The following is an 18,132-nucleotide window of genomic DNA, read 5'->3' as shown; positions in this document are numbered from 1 at the left end:
AGCCCTTTCAGTGAAGAAATTTTTCGTAATATCCAATCTAAACCTCCCCTGGTGCAACTTGAGGCCATTTCCTCTCATCCTATCACTTATTACTTGGGAGAAGAGACCAACCCCCACCTGGATCCAACCTCCTTTCAGGCAGTTGTAGAGAGCAATAAGGTCTCCCCTCAGCCTCCTTTTCTCCAGGCTAAACAACCCCAGGTCCTTCAGCCGCTCCTGATAAGACTTGTGCTCTAGACCCTTCACCAGCTTCATTGCTCTTCTTTGGAGACACTCAAGAACCTTCCCCTTCCCTCCCCCCACCCCACCCCCACCCCCCCCCCCCCACTGCCTTGTGTTCATTCTAGGCTTTGCTGAAAAAATGTTTCCATTACTGTAATAATAGTACTGATCAAGCTAAGAAGAGGGCCTCTGTACTTCGCAGAGTCCATCCAGAAAATAGAAGTTGTTTGTTTTGACTAGATCTTCTGCTGAACTTTTAAAATTATTTGAGGAAAACTCTTGGGAACTCTTAAAATGAGCACCGTAGTAAGTTCCAATCTTTTAGGCAGGGTCTTCTTTAGTAAGCACCTATTGTTTCCCCCTCTGATCTCTTTTTGTCAGTATATCTACTTCCACAGGCCAGGTGTTACCGAGTCAGCCATTCCTCCATTATGAAAAAAGGTCCAGTTTTGTTGTGTGCAGCTTAAGGAAATGTACAGACACTGTAAACAGTATGGCTGGCCAGGTGATCTTATAAATAGCTAGAAGATGTCAGAGAAGTCTTTTAGACTGATAAGGTCCAAGAGTAATTATTCTCCTTTAAGCCTTTGTTTGCCTTGACAGAGTCTATACATGATCTTTATTAATAAGACTTGTTTCTTGTGGTGTACATACATATGTTCATCTTAGCTTTCTGGGATGGTGGCACAGCTTGATCTAGCAAGTAATTTCCTGGCTTGGCTGCGTTGTGGCTAGTTAAACCAAGAACTATCACAAAAGTGATGAAGAAAGCAGGGTTTCAGAAGTTAAGTAACAGCTCAGTGCTGTATCTGTATTCAGTGGCAGCCTTTCCTCCTAGTTTTTGTTTTCATCTTCTACCTCATGTCTTAGACCAGTCTTGTCAGCTTCTTTCTGCCATCCCTTTCAAAGCAAATCTCTGGTTTGAAATCCTCATTTTCTAGAATGAAAAATTTTGCAAGACAGCATTTGAATACCAGTTTCATAAATAGCAGTGAAGTTGTTAATAGAAATCTATGCACAAGCACATAACATAATTGAACGAGCATCCATTTTGTATTTCAGCAGTGGTAACAAACAGCGATGAATCACAGCTTTTAACTCCAGGAAAAATGAGCCAGCGGCAGGGGAAAGAAGCCTATTTTACTCCAACCAAAGAGTTACTCCAACCATCTCTCAGCCCAGGAACTACCCATAGCCATGGTAAGATAAAGCTATTTTTTACAGAGGTTTTAAAGAACTTAAATGCTGACATTAATTTTCTGTTCCAAATGTTGATTCAAAATCACTGTCTTTCACAATGAAGAGGTAAGGAAGAAAGCATATTGAAATTATTGTATGTAATTCTTTGTATCCTTATGTGTTAATATGAAACAGAAAAAAATGCATTATGTGGTGCACTAATTTATTAAAGCATGCTATGATTTGTGGGAGAACAGTCCACTTGATGGTAAATCATTATCTGTGTGTAATCCCATAACTAATGGTCATGTTAATGTCTCAGGTATTTAAGTTGTGTCTTCACATGGAAGTGGTGTGATACACCACCTAAGCCTGGAACCTTTGTGTAAAGACCTTTTAACAATTACTTCTACTAAAAGATCCTTCCCTTTAAGAAAAGGGGCGGGGGGGGGGGGGGGGGGGGGGGAGTCTCAGCTTTCAAACAGTCCCTCTGCCTTGCTAAACCTATTGAAAACAAACTCGGTGGATCCATGTGAACTGATGGGATGTGAAGTGAAACTCATCAGCAGGCCTGACATGTTGATAGTCTGTTTAAAAAAAAAAAACCACAAAAAAAAACCCAAAATAAAAACCAAGCAAGAGTTGCTCTCCTTGTGCTTATTTGCATTTGAAACTGCTTGTGTTGTCTTATTGCCTAGGATATCATTAGACATGTTTGTTATGGAGTGTGGAGTCCTTAGTGAAAACTTCAGGCTTTTTTTAATTAATATTGTCTCTCCTTTTACTCTTGGCAGCCATGCCAGTCATCTGTGCTTCCTTTAGTTCCTGCCATGAGTAGTGTTCCTGAGATTTTTTTGGTATGAGCCTCCCTAACTCCCATAGCTTGCTTTGTCAAAGTAATGACATTAGTCCATCAGAGTAATAAAAGCAGTGTCTCAGGTAACTTTGAATCATTCTCCTGTTTTCCCATTCAGTACCGTTCACATAAAAAGAAAAAAACTTTGAAAACAAAGATAGTTGTTACCATGTTGCATCTGGTAGTCTTTTAGTGTATTTTAAGAATTATTATGGTAGTTTTTTCAGTGCTACGAACAGCTGTCTTTCATATATTTTTCTCACAGCTGCTGTTATCTCACTGGAACAGCACTTGATGTTCTCTGGCTTGCATTGTGCTTAATCGGAGAATATTTTCTGTAGAATATACATATACAACCTGTTTAATTTTTATTATAGTTAAAGAAATTTTTTGTTATTCTCTCTACGTACTGTGTATCCCCTACTAGACTAATGTTGTAGTTATATAAATGTATTTGAATAGTCTAGTAAAATCTTCCTTTTAGCGTTGCTATTCTCACTAATTTATTAAGTCAAACTGTTGTGCTTTTTTAAGAGCTTTTACTCATAGGAAAATCATTAAAACGGGCTTGAGAAGCACTAAGACTTGATTGTGCTACATCAAATTTCTTGCAGATACTAGATCTCCTCTCCTGATTTATTTTTTTTTCTTCTGATTATTTCAGGGCTTATATAAGTGATTTTAAGCTGGTTAAATGTATCTGTGCCTTTTTTAGCATCAGTCATCACTGACTTAGTCTTCCAGGAGCACTACTAGGAATGAGGCTGTAGTTTCATGAAACAAGGAATTTGGCTTGCAGTCAATTTCAGTAGTGAAAAGGTAAAATGTGGGCTAGGCTTCAGCAACCTTTAATTGCTAACTTCTAGCCTATCTGCAACTCGGGAGGTGTAGGTTTGATTTTTTTATGGAGGAGGTTGACCCACATTTAGAAGTTGGGTGATTATTCTGTCGTAGGTATTCCTATGGGAAAATTACAGTGCTGGTGAAGATGTTAGCTTATTACATGGAGAAAAAGAGATGCTGTGCGAGCCTGAAAAACATGAAGTAGAACAGAGTTTAAAGTGCTGGAGTACTGGAGGCTGACTGTTGTAACTGAAATCCTATTAACAAAGGTCTTTACAATATACCCATAGTATTGTGTGACGAGAATATGCAGAAATACGGGAAATGTTTAGATACAGTACTTAAAGGCATTTACTATGAACTAAATGGAGATACTTGTAGTCATTGACACCTGAATGCACCCTTAGGAGATGGGTAATGTAAGTAAACAATTCAAAAGCATGCTAGGCACAGGATAAAAGAGAATCGAAACAGAAAAATGTGTGATACAGTCTACAAAGAACTGAGTAAATGTATATAAAGGGGAGCTGTGACATGGGTACTTAGCTTTTGCCACTGGACAGTTGGATGTTGTTGGATGCTATTTGGCCACCGTTACCGAAGTTATGTTTCCTGCTGCCTGAATAAAAGAGCCTGTGTAGCAAAGCCAGTTTTGTATAGAGGTTGTGGTTAAAAATAAATGAGTTGGAATGAAATGAAACCTGTGAAGAGGCAGTCTCTGGAGCAGCTAGCACTAACTTTGGTGTTAGTAGGGAAACACCACCACATGTGCTGGATTCTTTGGCTGGCCAGCAGCAGTCCAGGGACAGGCATGCTCAGTGCCTGTCACTTGGAAAATGTACTGGAACAAGCTTAGTTTGTGTCTTCTGCTTGTGTTTAAAGTAAGATCCTAATGACAAGTATTACAAATATGAATAAAAGTAGATTAGTCTTAATATGAGGGAGTGGAGGTAAACATTTAACATCGGTTTGGGACACTGACTTCCTATTTGGAACAAAGAGAACGATAAAACGTGTCATTGTGAAGTTGTAAGTGGTATGTATTTCATGATTTTAAGTGCTCCTGTGTATAAATACTGCATTTTCATTTATGTGACCATAGCTCTGGATTTCAGAAAGCTTCTATTTTCCTGTACTTGGTTTCTTAGTTTAAGACACATGACTTCCTCCTTCATCACTCCTGTCACTCTTGTGAGATTGAACCTACTATGTCATCTGAGCTAGAGATGGGGGTCGTCTTTTTGGAGTGCAATGCAGATCTGTTTTACAAATGTAGAATAAAGTTTGATCTGGCTGCATTGTCTAGTGATTGTTCAGCAAACGCCTATTTACACTATCATTGTTCTGTATAATCTTTGTATGAAAAAGTTGCAGCTGCTTATTTTCCATAATATTTTTAAGATCCTTGAAGATACGCTGTCCTTTGTTTTGAGGCTGAAGACTAGCTTGCCTTTGAGGCTACAGACTGACATTTACAGGTGTGGAGATCAGACTTGCTTCTATAGAAAGCTTCAGCAAGGTTGTCTGACAGCAGTGTATTTAAAAAAACTGGTGGTGGGATTATGCCTGTATGATCTCAATCAGTTTATGTACAAAGTTCAGAATTTTAGTGGTGAAAGGCTAACTCGGCTGTATATAGCATTGGTCCTGAGATGGACAAGTGGTTAACTTAGAGTGTCAGAATAAGCTATCATAATATTTCAATTACAATTTGTTCTATAAAACAAATTTATTGGACCTGGAAATGTCAGTGGCTTTAAGTTGGAGAATACCAAAATCCAACTGCTATCTGTTGCTATATGTGCAAAAACTGACACACTCAGATGCGCTGAGTTTTAAGAGACATCAAACCTAAAAAACCAGCTTTTTGCATCCACAGCGTGCCAGAAAGGATTTCATAAAAGCACAAAGTTGGCTTAACTAGACAACCTTTTACATTCTGTGTGGTACCACCATTTCTAGAAAGCCAGCAATACAACTTGTTATGGAAGCTTTAAGCTGAACTACACAGAGGAAAGATTTTTGATTATGGAGCTTCTTAGCATAACTCAGAAACTGCTTGTGAAAGTGGCCTTGAGCAGCTCCAAATTGAGTTGATCTTGAAAACTTTTACTGATTTCCCTCACTTTTCATTGCATGTGTTTAAGAAAGCAGTTTCTAGACTTGCTAACTCAACAGCTCACTTGCATGGATTACTTTGCTTCTCATGTCAGGCTGGGAAATGGTAAAACAGTGATAAAGAGTTGGCAAGAATTTGCAAGATTGAACTTTCTGAAGCAAATGTTTTTCCCACATACAGTCTTTAATTCTAACTTTTGAAGTCTTTGTTCTTAATTGTCCTTTCATAGTATCTACCAAGTTTGTCCTGCCTCTAAGTCATTAATGCTATATATTGTATGTGAATGTTGCCTTCCGGTATGTTTTATTTTCATATCGTTGTTTTTCTTCTGAGTTATCTGCCAGGCAGTGAAACCTTCCTAGTTCTCTGTGCCTTGAACATTCTAAATTATCATGCTGTGTTTTTTGCCAAGTATTTTATTTAGAATTGTCAGACTTGGAATTGGACCTAAATAATTCAGTAGCCTTTTGATGGAAACTTTAATGGGTTTGGGGAGTTAGCTTTAGCTGTAAACTTTTGCTTATGTTTGTGGTATGGTGGGTTTTCAGGCCCTAGTGAACTAGTGTGGCCTTGCCAATTCACCAAGACCATATTTTTGTAAGTATAGTGCATATAGATGTAGTCCTGCTAAAATATCTTTCAGTTCTAGCAGTTGATGCATAGATTGAACAATGTTAATTTAGCTCATTTTTCTGTGTTTGCATTGTACAGTTGAAAATGTTATTAACTATTAATGGGCAAACAACTAAACTTTTATCAAGCTTTTTGGGGTTTTCTTAGTTTTTTTAAACTTACCATAAGTACGGCCAAAAGGAATTATTGACAAAACTATTTTATTATGGTTAAAAAAGGAACATGAAAAACATTGAGTACAAGACTGCTTTTTCAAAAGCTATAAAGCAGAACTCTGCTTGCTGATGTAAGCTGTTTATGTTGTTACACAAATTATCCCTGGTAAATTGGATTCTGGTAAATCTTGTTAACTCATGCTTACATTGGGATACCACTTTATTTGTTTGATAAAATGGGTTAATGTAGAAATAGTGATTGCTTAAAATTTATGAAAAAAAATCAGAAGTCTCCTCAGAATGGTTTTTAATATTTTTTAACTTACAAATATGCTGTTAAAAATATTTCAAACTTTTTATGAAAACAGCATAGAAGCTTAAATAATAATAATCTGTACTTGTGGTAAATAGGGAAATCTAGTTAAGATAGTATTATTAAAAATTCTGTTATAGGATGTTTGAAAATGTCTGACTTTTCTGTATTTTTCTTGTCTATTCAAAGCATTGATGAGATGCAGATGGGGTGAAAATGTGAGTAGTATCTGGGAAAAGCCTGTGTAGGATGATGAAGATTGAGGAGATATTTCACAATTATGTAAATCTTTGAGCTAAATTAACAGCTTCTTGCTGTCTTTTTTTTAAAGTCATCTCGTCACATAAGGGGGTAAGCAGTAGAAGTGTGTGCCCAAAGGAGCTTGAGCTAAGAAACAGGATCTGCCTCTCCTTTCCAGGAGAGTAGTAGTAGTAGTTAATTCAGTTTACAATATGATGAAAATGTATTCTGTGTTACATGACTGAGAAACAGAAGTGGCTTAGGTGCAGGGAGGGGGGTTGACAGTGGAAGCAGAATTTATAGGTCTGCCGATGATGATGATCACAATGAATAGAAAGGGGGAGGTGAGGCTGATTTGGGGCGAGAGTAAGGGTGGTTTGGCTGTGCTGAGCTTATACTGAAGACTGCCCCAGAGTAAACATCTAAAGGCCATGCTAGGATTTTAATCCATAGGACAGTGCATTTGGGGAGAAAATAAAAATTTAACTATTTTTGCATGTGAGAGAGGATGGAGAGTGAAAAACATGTTTTCAAGCAGTAGGTCCTAAAGAACACTTATTACCTGTTGAAAGGATGAGAAGCCTTTGGAGCCATGATCACCAAGAAAATAAATTACTTGTCTGAGACAGCTAACAAGTTAAAGGTGGTTTGTTGTAGACCTGTACAACTTCCAGCTTTTAAAAAATGTTTGTTTCAGGTGTTTGGCTCAGTTGACAGCAGCAGCATGTTTTGTTTGACCAGGTGGTAAGAAACATCTGGAGTTCCTGACTCATCATCCCAGTTCTGGCTTGCTTGGTGGTCAGTGTGCAAGAAGCTCTGGTGATGTAGCACACATCTCTTAGCAGCTGTCAGAGAAGACGGATTACTGTGGTCCAGTGAAAGGAAAGATACAGCCCCATGTCAGTGAACTCAAAGTATTGGTAACGCCTTCAGAGATAGGCACTTGGCTTCAGTGCTTTGGCCAGGTTTCTGCCAGGAGGTCATGAGCACCTGTGCATTCATGTGGGCGCCTGAGACTGAAGCCACAGTGCAGAGGCACTGTGCTGGAGCTGGAGAGAAAAATCCTGCATGCCTGTGGTTGTAGCAGATGCATGCATTGAGCATGGGGGAGACTGTAACTCCACTGGTAGAATACTGATCACTGCTTAAATGTCAGCTCCTGCTTTCCTTTCAACTAGCACTTTCAGTGTGTTAATATTTCTTTTTTATAATGGTATTTGGCTTGCAGATGGTAAAATCTTGCCAATCTATCTGGTTCCAAATCAAGCTGTTTCCTGAGTAGTTGGGTTATATCCAGTCTTTGATATTGATTTCTGTTTTTCTTCTCATGTTTCCATTGACTTTACTCTCTAGAGTGTCTAGACAGAATTATTTGTGGAAGTAACTTCATGCAATCTCTCCTGTTTCCCTCCACTATATCTGTCCTTTGAATAGAGAAGCTGAAGAATGGCTAAATAATTTATTATCTTGACACAGTGAGAGCAACTTATTACTAAGCATGTCATACTTTTTTACCTCACTTCATCTTTCCATAAGTCTGTCTCACTGTCTCAGCAGTAGAGAAGAAACTGCTAGGCAGCTTGTTGAGGCTCTGCAACAAGCTTAATTTTTAACACTAACATATTAACAGTAAATATTACTCCTGAAGTCAGGCACCTTCTCTGTAGAGGAAGTGTGTCAAATGTCTTGGAAAAATGTTAACGCTTTTGCTTTCTCCTGCCGTGTGGGAATTCTGTCTAAAACCTTGCAAGGCTTTGCTCTTGGAGAGCCTTGGTCTCTCTTGCTGTGTTCTTGGGAGGTGTTTTAATTTGTCTTCCCTTGTCTTTTGATGATGAGGAAGTATTTTGTAATCAGCAGTGTATAGGAGCCATGTGGACTGGTTGTTCTTTAGGTAGTTCTGGATTAATATTGTTTATATTGCTGCAGGGACCTGACTGCAGTGACATGGCTGGTCACTTTTCACTTTTATGATGGAGCATACCTCATGGAGGTGAAGCCCCAGTTCTGCAAAATTGTGTGACTTATTTGGAATAGCTTTAGTGATGCTTCTCTCAAACAGGATGTGAATGAGGTTCTAGTCACAGTAATCAGGGAAGGAGTTCAACCCCTAAATAATATGGTCTTAGCTGGTGTTACCAGACTGAATTTCTTGTGAAATGTTTTAAGTTCTGCTGTGTGTGGTTAGTCTCCTGAATCTAATATCTTGACCTCCTGCTTTCTTACTGTAATGCACACTCTGGCAAATTCCTTTCTGCAAGTCATTGTGTGTTTATTAAATCTCGCCATTTCTGAAATGCTACTCCACCCACTATTTGTGGCTTGGGTAAATAGCATGTACTCCCTTCTGTGTGGGTTATAGCTTTATGAAAGCACGGTACTGGGTTTGAAAGGCGCAGCAGGGCTGATTACTGTGAAACTTCTCCAGCAAGTTCTCTTTCCATGACAATCTCTGCAGAGCTGGCCTACTTGAACCCGAAATGTGACCTTGAGAACTTCATAAGGGCTGAGATGAAAACTGTTGAAACCTGAGCAGTGCGCAAGCCTATTTACTTTGGGGTGGGAGGAGCTGACCCGGAGTGCTAGCAAGTGAGGAGGTGCAGCCAAGTACAGTTCCCAACAGGGCACTGGGAGCCTTGGTGTTCATTCATAACCGGTTTCAGGCGTGCCTCTGGAATTACTCCTCAGTTAAATTGCACTCGACTTGGAAATACCAGAGAACAGAAGAATATTTGGTGAAAGAAACTTGCTACTCTAAACTGCCAACACAACTTGTAGCCTCATGGTTCAGATGTCTTTTTTCTGCATCAGATATTGGTGTCTGAAGGCAAGTATATCTTTAATACCCTTTTTGTTAAATAGGAGAAAAACGCTTTCACTTAAAGTCCATGTGCAAAAATCAGGTGTTGGATAAAATGCGTTTATAGGTGTAATAGCATAGCAGTTTCCTTTTTCTGTTTCCTGCATGCTGCGAAGAATGTGTGTATGCTGCATGTAGAGAATTATTTATGACCTTTTCTTTTGTTGGACTGGGGAGAGAATTCTACTGGAAAACATAGCGTTGTCAAGATGTCAGGGCAAATTATTGTCAGACTTGAAGGGCAAGTCTAAAAAGCTTCTGTCTTCTCTGCTACACCATCAGTTTTCCCTCCTCCTTCTCCCTTTAGCTTTCACAGAGTTTGGTTTTAAGAAGATTTTGGGTTTTCCTTGTATACCTCTAAGGCGAAAAGGAATACTTTTTTAGTTTGCATCACTAGATACACTGTTAGTTGTATTATTGCATCAGTATCAGTTCGTATAATGTGTTCATTATTTTAAACTTAGTATATCCATATAAAAAGGATTATTATATTTAAAATTTGTCAGTTGGATAGTTCAGAATATATATGATTTGAGTTCAATTTTCATGCTTGGAATTCATGCCTGTGCAGTTCAGAGAGGTCTTTTTTGATGAGCTTATGGTTTTTTCAGCTGTAAATATTTTTCAATTGGAGAAATTTTTTAAAACTAAAAGCAGGCTTTGTCAAAAGTGTTCATGCGCTGTTGGAATTGCACGTGTCTTCTATTTGCCTTTGTTTTGGTATTCTGAGATTTAAGTTTTGCCTCAGGCAATGTCCTGGAAGAAAGTTTTAAGCATGGGACTACGGGGGATTTTTTGGCCAGCATTTACTACTGAAGAAGACCCGATTGAGTAGTTGATATGAGAAATGAATTCTTTACTTTAGAAACTGTATACAACAGATAAGTTTTCCTCCTCTAAAGAGATGTTCAACAGATTGACTGAGAATGGATTCTTCCCCTGCTCCCCCTACCCCACCATCCCCTGAGATAGATGAACTAAATATTTGTCATGGTTTTTTGGTCTTCACACTGATTTAGGTATTGTATAAAACAGAGAAACCAGGACACTTTTTCTCCCTTTCAGTGCTTTAATGAACTACTTAACTTTTGTTATGAGGAATCTTATTTTTTCACGTAGAGATACTCAGTGGCACACCCCCGATGCATTTAGGCTAGAGTGCAGATACTTTCCTGTTTATGCAGGCTCTTCAGCTGTGTCTGACTTCTGCAGCTGGACTTGGCTGTAGTTCTATTTGTGAGTATTTTGAAACCATGTAAATTTCCAAGCTGTCTGTCTTAGTGCATTTTCTAAGTATATCAATTATTAAGGCACTGGGAACTGGTATCAAAAGGATAGAAGGCTTCCTGGGACATTAGTATCATTCATTAGGTCATCTTAGACTAATTCTGATTTTATCAGTAGGTTGACCTAATCTGTCTGAAATTATTTTCAGGGAGGAGAGAAGAGGAGAAAGGATATATTTTCTTTTTTCTGTGTCTAATATGTGGTGGCTAATGAAGTGCACCTTTCCGTTGTCATGTACAGAACATGCAAATAAAAGTATTTCCAACTACTTTAAAAGTATGTCTGTGTCCTTTCAGGAATCAAATTTATTACAAGGAATTAAAAGGCTTTCTAAAAATCTTTGGGCACTAAGTGTGTGGAGAGCAGAAATCCCTTTAATGTTGCAGGCTGATGCTCACCAGTTACAATAAATTTCAGCTTACAATCACACCGTGGAGATGAATGCTCATTTTTATTAAATATTGCAGATTCCTTTTGATCTAACAGCCTTTTGATTGTGTGTCAGCTATCTCTCCAGCAATGTATACTGCTTTGAAGTAGTTGAAGCAAATGAGCATGTGTATACAAGTATTAGCAGGCATAATAAATCACAAGCTGTTGAAAAGGTAGAGAACTAATGAATTTTTACAGCCAAACCATGTAATTAACTGTTTTACCACTGCAGATTTAAGTGAAATATGAAGATGGCTTGGTGGTGGGGAAGGGAGATGGAGGAAGCTTAAATAAGGTTATTTTTCCCCCTCCTTTGTGGTGGTGAGACAGAGTCGTATTTTGGCAAAAGGCGCACAGAGTCTGCCCCTCCTATAATGCTGTGGAGTTAAAGCAGTAGGTACTTAGAATACCCAGATAACAGCTTCCTTGGTTGGGAGATAGCCTCATAGAGGGGAAAAGTAACATTAACTGTATTGAAATTCTTAATTTTATCTACCCAAGGATTTCAGTTTCACTTCTAAATGGAGAAAAGGGCATAGGAAGTAGGAGTTTTCTTAATCTATTCTTGTTTACAGTTTGGCTACATGACCAGTGTCAAGGGACCTGAGAGGACATGGAGAGAAATAAGGTGAAAACCTTCAGGACTACATTGTTTCCTGGAACCCCTGGATGTCTAGCCACTTTCTAGTAACATGAACATAACGTGGCAGAGAAGACGATGTGGAAGAGCCCACTAGGCTGGCAGAGTCGTGCTCAGTAGTGGCTCCAGAACAGTGGCGCAGCAGCTGGAGGCAGATGCAGACAAAGCGGTGTGGGTGGCTGGTGGTGGACCCTCCTGTTAGTCTGTGTGACCCTGCCATTCCGGTACAAGACATGGAAATGTCCTGATACCAGTGTCAGCAGAGTGTTCCTGGGCAGGGTCATAGCCTTGACTCTGAAAGCTGAGATAACAGACCCATTAACTGGGCAAGATAGGTCTGTAATGAGAGGATACAGTTCCTTCTGTGTGTAAGGGGAGTTTTTCTACTGTAGCTTTCTCTTGATTTTAATTAGAAATAAGAAAATGCATATTCTGAAGAGATTTGGACCAAGGTAGTTGCTCTGTTTTGTTGTCAAGAAGATAGATTTGGAGAAGTGATGTGGAGCTGTGTTTATTTAAAAAAAAAAAAAAAAAAAAAAAGAAAAAAAAAGTGGTGTTCTCCTTCCTTGTATTTCCTCCTCATTGGCCCACCATTCTACTCCTCTAAGTTTTTCAGCTGCTCTTTCTGTTCTTTCTGGGACATCTGGACAAGGACTGCTTCAGCTGAGGGAAGTATGAGGCACAGTAATGGATAAATGGAGACAGGCCTGAATACATAATGTGCTCATGCAGTTTCTCCCCCTCCCTGTGCACAAGTGAATAGAGTTTTTCACTTCTTGTACAAAAGAAGTGAAAGTTACGTATTGCATATAATGGTTTCTATTGATGGGTCATATTTGGTTTTTTTCAGTTACATCTTTTTTCCTTGGCATGTATTGGGACATTAGTCTGTTAAGAGGCATGAAGAAACTCTAGTGATTCATAGGATGCTGGAAGCTACTATGTTTCATAATCAGAAAAATTATTTTCAGTGTTTTCTGTTATGTGTCTTAGTGTATGTATCTATAGGTACTAATGCACATACACTTTGCACAGTTAAAACCTTTCATAGGAGTTATAAAATATTTCAGTCTACTGTATTATCCTTAAGCCAATGTGAACTGAAATTACTGAGCCGCAAATAGTTAAGTACACTTCTTTGCATAAGAGCTGGAGCAAACAGTATTATTTGAGGATTAATCAAATTCACACTACCATTGATTTAATTTGTGGGATGTGTTTCACTTTGTAAGAAGAGGAGACCTCTAGTATGGAGTAAGGGAGAATACAAGTTCTTATTTTCAAGCCAATTTTAAGTGTAATATTTTTCTGCTTTCCAGCAAGCAAAGTAGGTTTCAAAATGTATTTTGTCAGAAATAAGGAGTGGTGGGGAAAACGGGATCAGCAGAAAAGCACCAGATGGAAAGGAGATTCCACGTATGGAAGAGGGTGGCCATGCATGCTAGTTGTCAGGGCAAAGCAGCAGCTGATCTGATGAGCAGTGGATGAAGGAGGTTAGGGAGAGCTTATTTGACTTTATTCTGGTAGCTATCAGCAAGAGCAGTTTGGATCAGCTGATTTCTAGTCTTGAAGAAAAATTTACTGGGATTTTTTTATGTTTAAAATTTAAGTTAATTTTAAGTGTTTTATTCATTGCATAAAATATTTGGGGCATTAATAATAAAAAAAACTTTGTGGAGCTTATTTTGTGCAACTCTTCCAGGAGTCAGGCTGGTTTGTATATATAAATATGGCAGAGTCTTAGAGAAGAAAAAGCTGTCACCTCACCTTTTAAATAAAAATAAGAAACGAAGATGTAGAAGCCACAACAATCAGTTGATGAAAACTAGCTAGGTATGTGCCTAAACAGGAAAGTTCAACATGGCTGCGTAACACAAAACATTGGCTCCCGTTTCAGATTCCTGTAGTGTACCACAATATCAAGTAGGGAAGCCACATAGGTCACAAGTTGTGCTTTGTGCAATATAAATTTGGGACTTGAAAGACTAACAGGAAAAAGAATAGATTTAAGGAGTCCTTAAAACCTAAATAATCACTGTTTTTGTGTGCTTAGAAAGCAGAGATGAGTAGGACCAAAACTGAGATGTAAAAAAAGAGATGCAGTGTATTTGTGGAAAAGAGGAGCTGAAGCAAAGCCATTCTGCTTTAAGCGTCCTAATGGGTTTGACGAGAGGAGTATAGTGTTGCTTGGCTTGCTGCTGATTTGGCAGCCTCTGTCTCTTCACTGCATTTTTCACATGTGCCCTTCGTTTGTTTCTTTTTTTTTCCTTTTGTATCTTACTCATCAGAATGTGAGGTAAAAGGCTGTTACTGCAACACTCTTGTTCCAAGCAGCTAATGCTAACCAGCTTTCACAGAGAACATAATCCTTACACAAACACCTTAACTCATGAAGGAAGAGGGTCCAGTGCGACGTAGGTTTTCTTCATGTGCTGGGATTTCATCTGTGTTTTCTCCAAGAGCTGATGGCCGAAAGCTTGTCCGGAATGCTTCATTTGGAGGATATAATGAACTCTCTCCTGCTTTACCAGGTTTGTTTTGGTCTTGCATTTCTTAAAATGTACAGAAGAGAATATAATTTCCACCTCAAATTTTTCAGTTTGAATGAAAGTAATGTACTGAGATGTTGGTAGAAATCAGAAATAATATTGCTTGTATTCATTTAGATAACAGCCCTTTGCAGTGGCAAGATTTGCAGATAGGCAAGTGAGTAAGTTAGCTTATACTGCAGCAAATCTCTCTTTAAAAGGCATTTGTGTATTTGGTACTGACTGGAATATTTGTTTTGGTTGTTTGGGGTTTTATGACTTAAGTTCTTTGATGTGGTTTAGAAACGCGTTCCTCCCTTGTACTTTCCACTCCCTTCGCAGATGATGTGACTTGCTTTAAAATAGTAAGGTACAGCAGAAGCTTTTAATTTGGCTATAACTACTGAAGAATCTGCGTGCTTGTAGTTTGACAGAAAATGACAACATAGGATGAGTTAAGGCTAAAAGCATAGCCTTCCTAAACTCTGTAGTGCAAGGTTTTTAAGACATTTGACACCAGAAAGGGCTTGAATCTTCTTTTGCTCAGATTTGCGGTTCCTGAAAATCAGTACTGGAATATTGAAATGAATTTCTAGTTTCATTGTCCATAATGTGTACTTCTGATATAGGTACTTGAATTTCAGCAGTTTGCTTCAGGAAACTTCAGTGCTTGAAAATACGTCACAAGGTCATCCCCTCTTGAAAGGGGACATTGTAGAAATTGTACATTCTTACCAGAATTACTCTGTATGTGTGATTTGTCTCATGCATGCACACGTACGTACTTTGTTGCGTAGTCCCACCGGGCCAGAATGCTGGGGGGGATGGGGAAATAAAATAGATTTCACTTTTTATTGTATGCCTTCTGCAGAATGGCTCACTGGATTTGTAAGCCCTGGCTCTGAAGCCATGGAAAAGAGTTGGGGTGCAGAGCATAGGGGTGGCTGCAAGCTGGTGGTTAGGGAGCTCTCTGCATCGCTGGCTGGTGCTGGCTTGCAGAATCACTGGAGCAGCATGTTCAGCCTCAAGCGGGTGGGGGCAGTTGCTTGGGACACCATGTTCCATTAAACTTCATGTTTTATTCTATAACATTTCCTTTCACTCTGCTTCAGGAAATGATTAGCCTTCTACCAGGAATCTAACACTGAGCTTTATTCAAGCTGCTCAGGAAATAAAGATCTCAAAGCTTGAAAGCGTGAAGTTGGCAACTAGACAGATCCTCCCTACCTTTAAAATAAATGTGTGTAGTCTGGTGATTACTGAAACAAAAAGGGATTCGTTTCCTATTTGCTTCCTTCCTGTATAGAATTCTACATTAAAGCTGATCACTGTCCATAAGTGGACAATGAATGACTTCTTAAAATGCAGAACAAATGGAAAACAGTTTTTAATGGGAAAAAAAAAAATCCAGTGTAAACATATAACTAAAAAATGTTTTGGAATCTGCCATATATCTGAAGAATTTAAACAATATTAATATGCTGGAAGGTATGCTCTTTCAGTTTGATTTAAGCAGGCAGTAGTTATTGCCTGTCTAAAAGATACTCATTTATAGTTAGTGAGGACAATCTTTGTTTATTATTGTTTATTTTATATGGTGTTTGCAAAAGAAAACATGACCGTGAGAAAATACATAAAAGGACTTTGCTTCCTTTTCTGATTACTTCAGTTTCAAAATCCATGGAGGAATCTAATTGGGGGGATTGTATTCTTAAAACTGTTTGTCAGCAAGCCTTTGAAAATCAGTCAGTTAAAAAGACTATTGTCTCCTGTGTTCAATTCTTTAAAAAGTTTTTCCATTTTTTCCTGCCATGTTTATTATATAACACCAGTATTGATATATCTCACTAAGTAGAGCTCATAGTGCTTCCAGAAGCATATATTTTTTTTCAGCTCAATTATTTGTTCTTCACAACTGCACATGCACAGCAGTAATCAAATCAGGCTGTTCCTTGCTTTTCATTTGGAAGTCACTAATATTGTTGCTTAGCTTGCTATTTGTGAATTTGTCATGCATTGCATTACTTTTTTAGTAGTTCTTCTGTTTGTTGGAAAATAGCCACCAGTGGATAGTAATTCTTTCTTTTTAGATAAAACAGATATGACATTAAAAAGTAACATGGTCTTTCTGATCTCTTTTCCTCGAGTATCCTAATTGCAGATAGTATTTGAGAGTACAAAACCAGTATTTGAGATGTAGATGTTTCATGGTTGGGTTTGTTTTTTCCCTTCCCTCAAGACTGATTGAAGGGACAGATTGTGGGTGTGACTTTAAAGAATACCTGTTATGCTTCAAAATTGAAATCTCTTAACAGTTTTGTTTTAAAATGTACTCTGCCACAGACTTTATCCTAAAGATTCTTTAACACTAACTGTACAATGTATATACTCCTCGTTTTTTGTGGAAGGCAATGTTCTGGAGGATTTTTTTCTTTTGGTATTGACTGCGTATTCCAGCTCAGTCTCTAAAGAACTGCTGTTTGATTTTGTTTCATTGACATCTTGCGCGTATAGAGTTCTGGTTGTTCTAGTTGCATGCAGGTGTCAGGTTCTTGCATCTGTCTGAAAGTTCATCATGAGTTTTCATGTAGATTTCCACCTGCAAGTCTTGGAAGGACATGCTGAGTGCTCACAGTAGGAACGTACTAATGGACAGTTTTCCTTGGCTTCCAAGGTGATACCATGAACTGTGGCTGACTGCACTGGTGTTGGGATCAGCTTTCAGAGCCCGTGGAGCCTGTGATGTTAAGACAAGGAAGGTCGCACTAGGAGAAAGTCTGTTAAGACATAGTGTTGCTCTGAACACAATCCGTGATGTCCAGAACTGCTTTAGAGGCTACAGTAGTGGAGCTTGTGTTTAAAATAAAAATAACTCTTTTTGAATCTGCAGGTGTCTTAATACTGGGAGCTCAATCTGCAGCTCTGAAGGTTGATTCAAATGGCACTTGGCCACTGTCTCCTAACTCTGAAAATTGCTTTCAGGTGTTACGTAGAAAATAATATACAAATCCAAGAGACTTAGTAGAGAGGAAGTTACAGAAAGAGACTGCATCTTCAACACCTGAATTTCTACATTGTGAAATGTGAGCTCAGGTTATCTTGTTAAAGAGTTCCTGATTGAATTACAGGATGGGAAACAGCAAGTAGGCTAAAATATTAAGCTCAAACCCACTGCTGATAAACACTGAAAAACATGGAACACATTCTTTGTATTAGACCATGCCTCTAGCCTCTCATACCCTGGCAGTGTCTGCTCCAGACACTGATTTGATGTCTTTCTGTGGTGCAATTTGCAATACCTCTGAGGTGAACAAAACTACAAAGAGCAATAACACAAAGCATCATTTAGAGGCGCAGCTTTCTTGGCTTTGCTATTATCTTTGTCAGAAATCCATAAAGAAATTTGTTCTTCGTAACTGGTAGCAGAAAGGGGGAACACAGTATTTCTTATGGTTGATTCTCTGAATATAGTTGTTCTGTTGTTGTTGTTTCCTTGACCAAGTATTTCCATGACAAAATGTAGAACATCCTCAGTTTGGGCCCGTATATAGCTCTTTGTGATGTTTCAGTTCAAATTTCCTTGCAGGTATTAGCATCAAACTGTTCTTGTTAGAAGTAAGACTGCTTATGGTATTGAGGTCTCTCCATCTTAATAGAGGCTCCCTGGAAAACATGCCCTTACAGTGGGTGAGGCTGTGTCTGGCTCAGCACCTGAATTACAATTTTTTTTTTTAACATATATTTTAGCATACGGCAAGAAAAGCCTTCTGTCTGTATTCTAAGTGAGCTTATCCCTTCTACAGAGAGGGATGTTACAAATAGGATGGT

General features: G+C 38.6%; 1 protein-coding gene across 8 annotated transcripts in view; it reads left to right on the top strand.

Annotated features, from left to right (window-relative positions):
* Nucleotides 1–18,132, top strand: part of OSBPL8 (oxysterol binding protein like 8) — a 95,331-nt gene that overhangs the window by 42,752 nt on the left and 34,447 nt on the right. For 5 of the 8 annotated variants that reach the window (XM_049792009.1, XM_049792011.1, XM_049792010.1 and 2 more), the window contains one exon: nucleotides 1,285–1,422. In XM_049792009.1, the coding sequence (XP_049647966.1) occupies nucleotides 1,285–1,422 (138 nt within the window). Of the gene's footprint in view, nucleotides 1–1,284; nucleotides 1,423–14,064; nucleotides 14,308–18,132 lie in introns of those variants that run through there. The other 3 variants (XM_049792013.1, XM_049792015.1, XM_049792014.1) reach the window with 2 other exon arrangements.

The sequence above is a fragment of the Accipiter gentilis genome, chromosome 34 (genome assembly GCF_929443795.1).
Source record: "Accipiter gentilis chromosome 34, bAccGen1.1, whole genome shotgun sequence".
NCBI lineage: Eukaryota > Metazoa > Chordata > Aves > Accipitriformes > Accipitridae > Astur > Astur gentilis.
The sequence above is the reverse complement of the archived record's forward strand: the minus strand, read 5'-3'. Positions and strand labels throughout refer to the sequence as shown.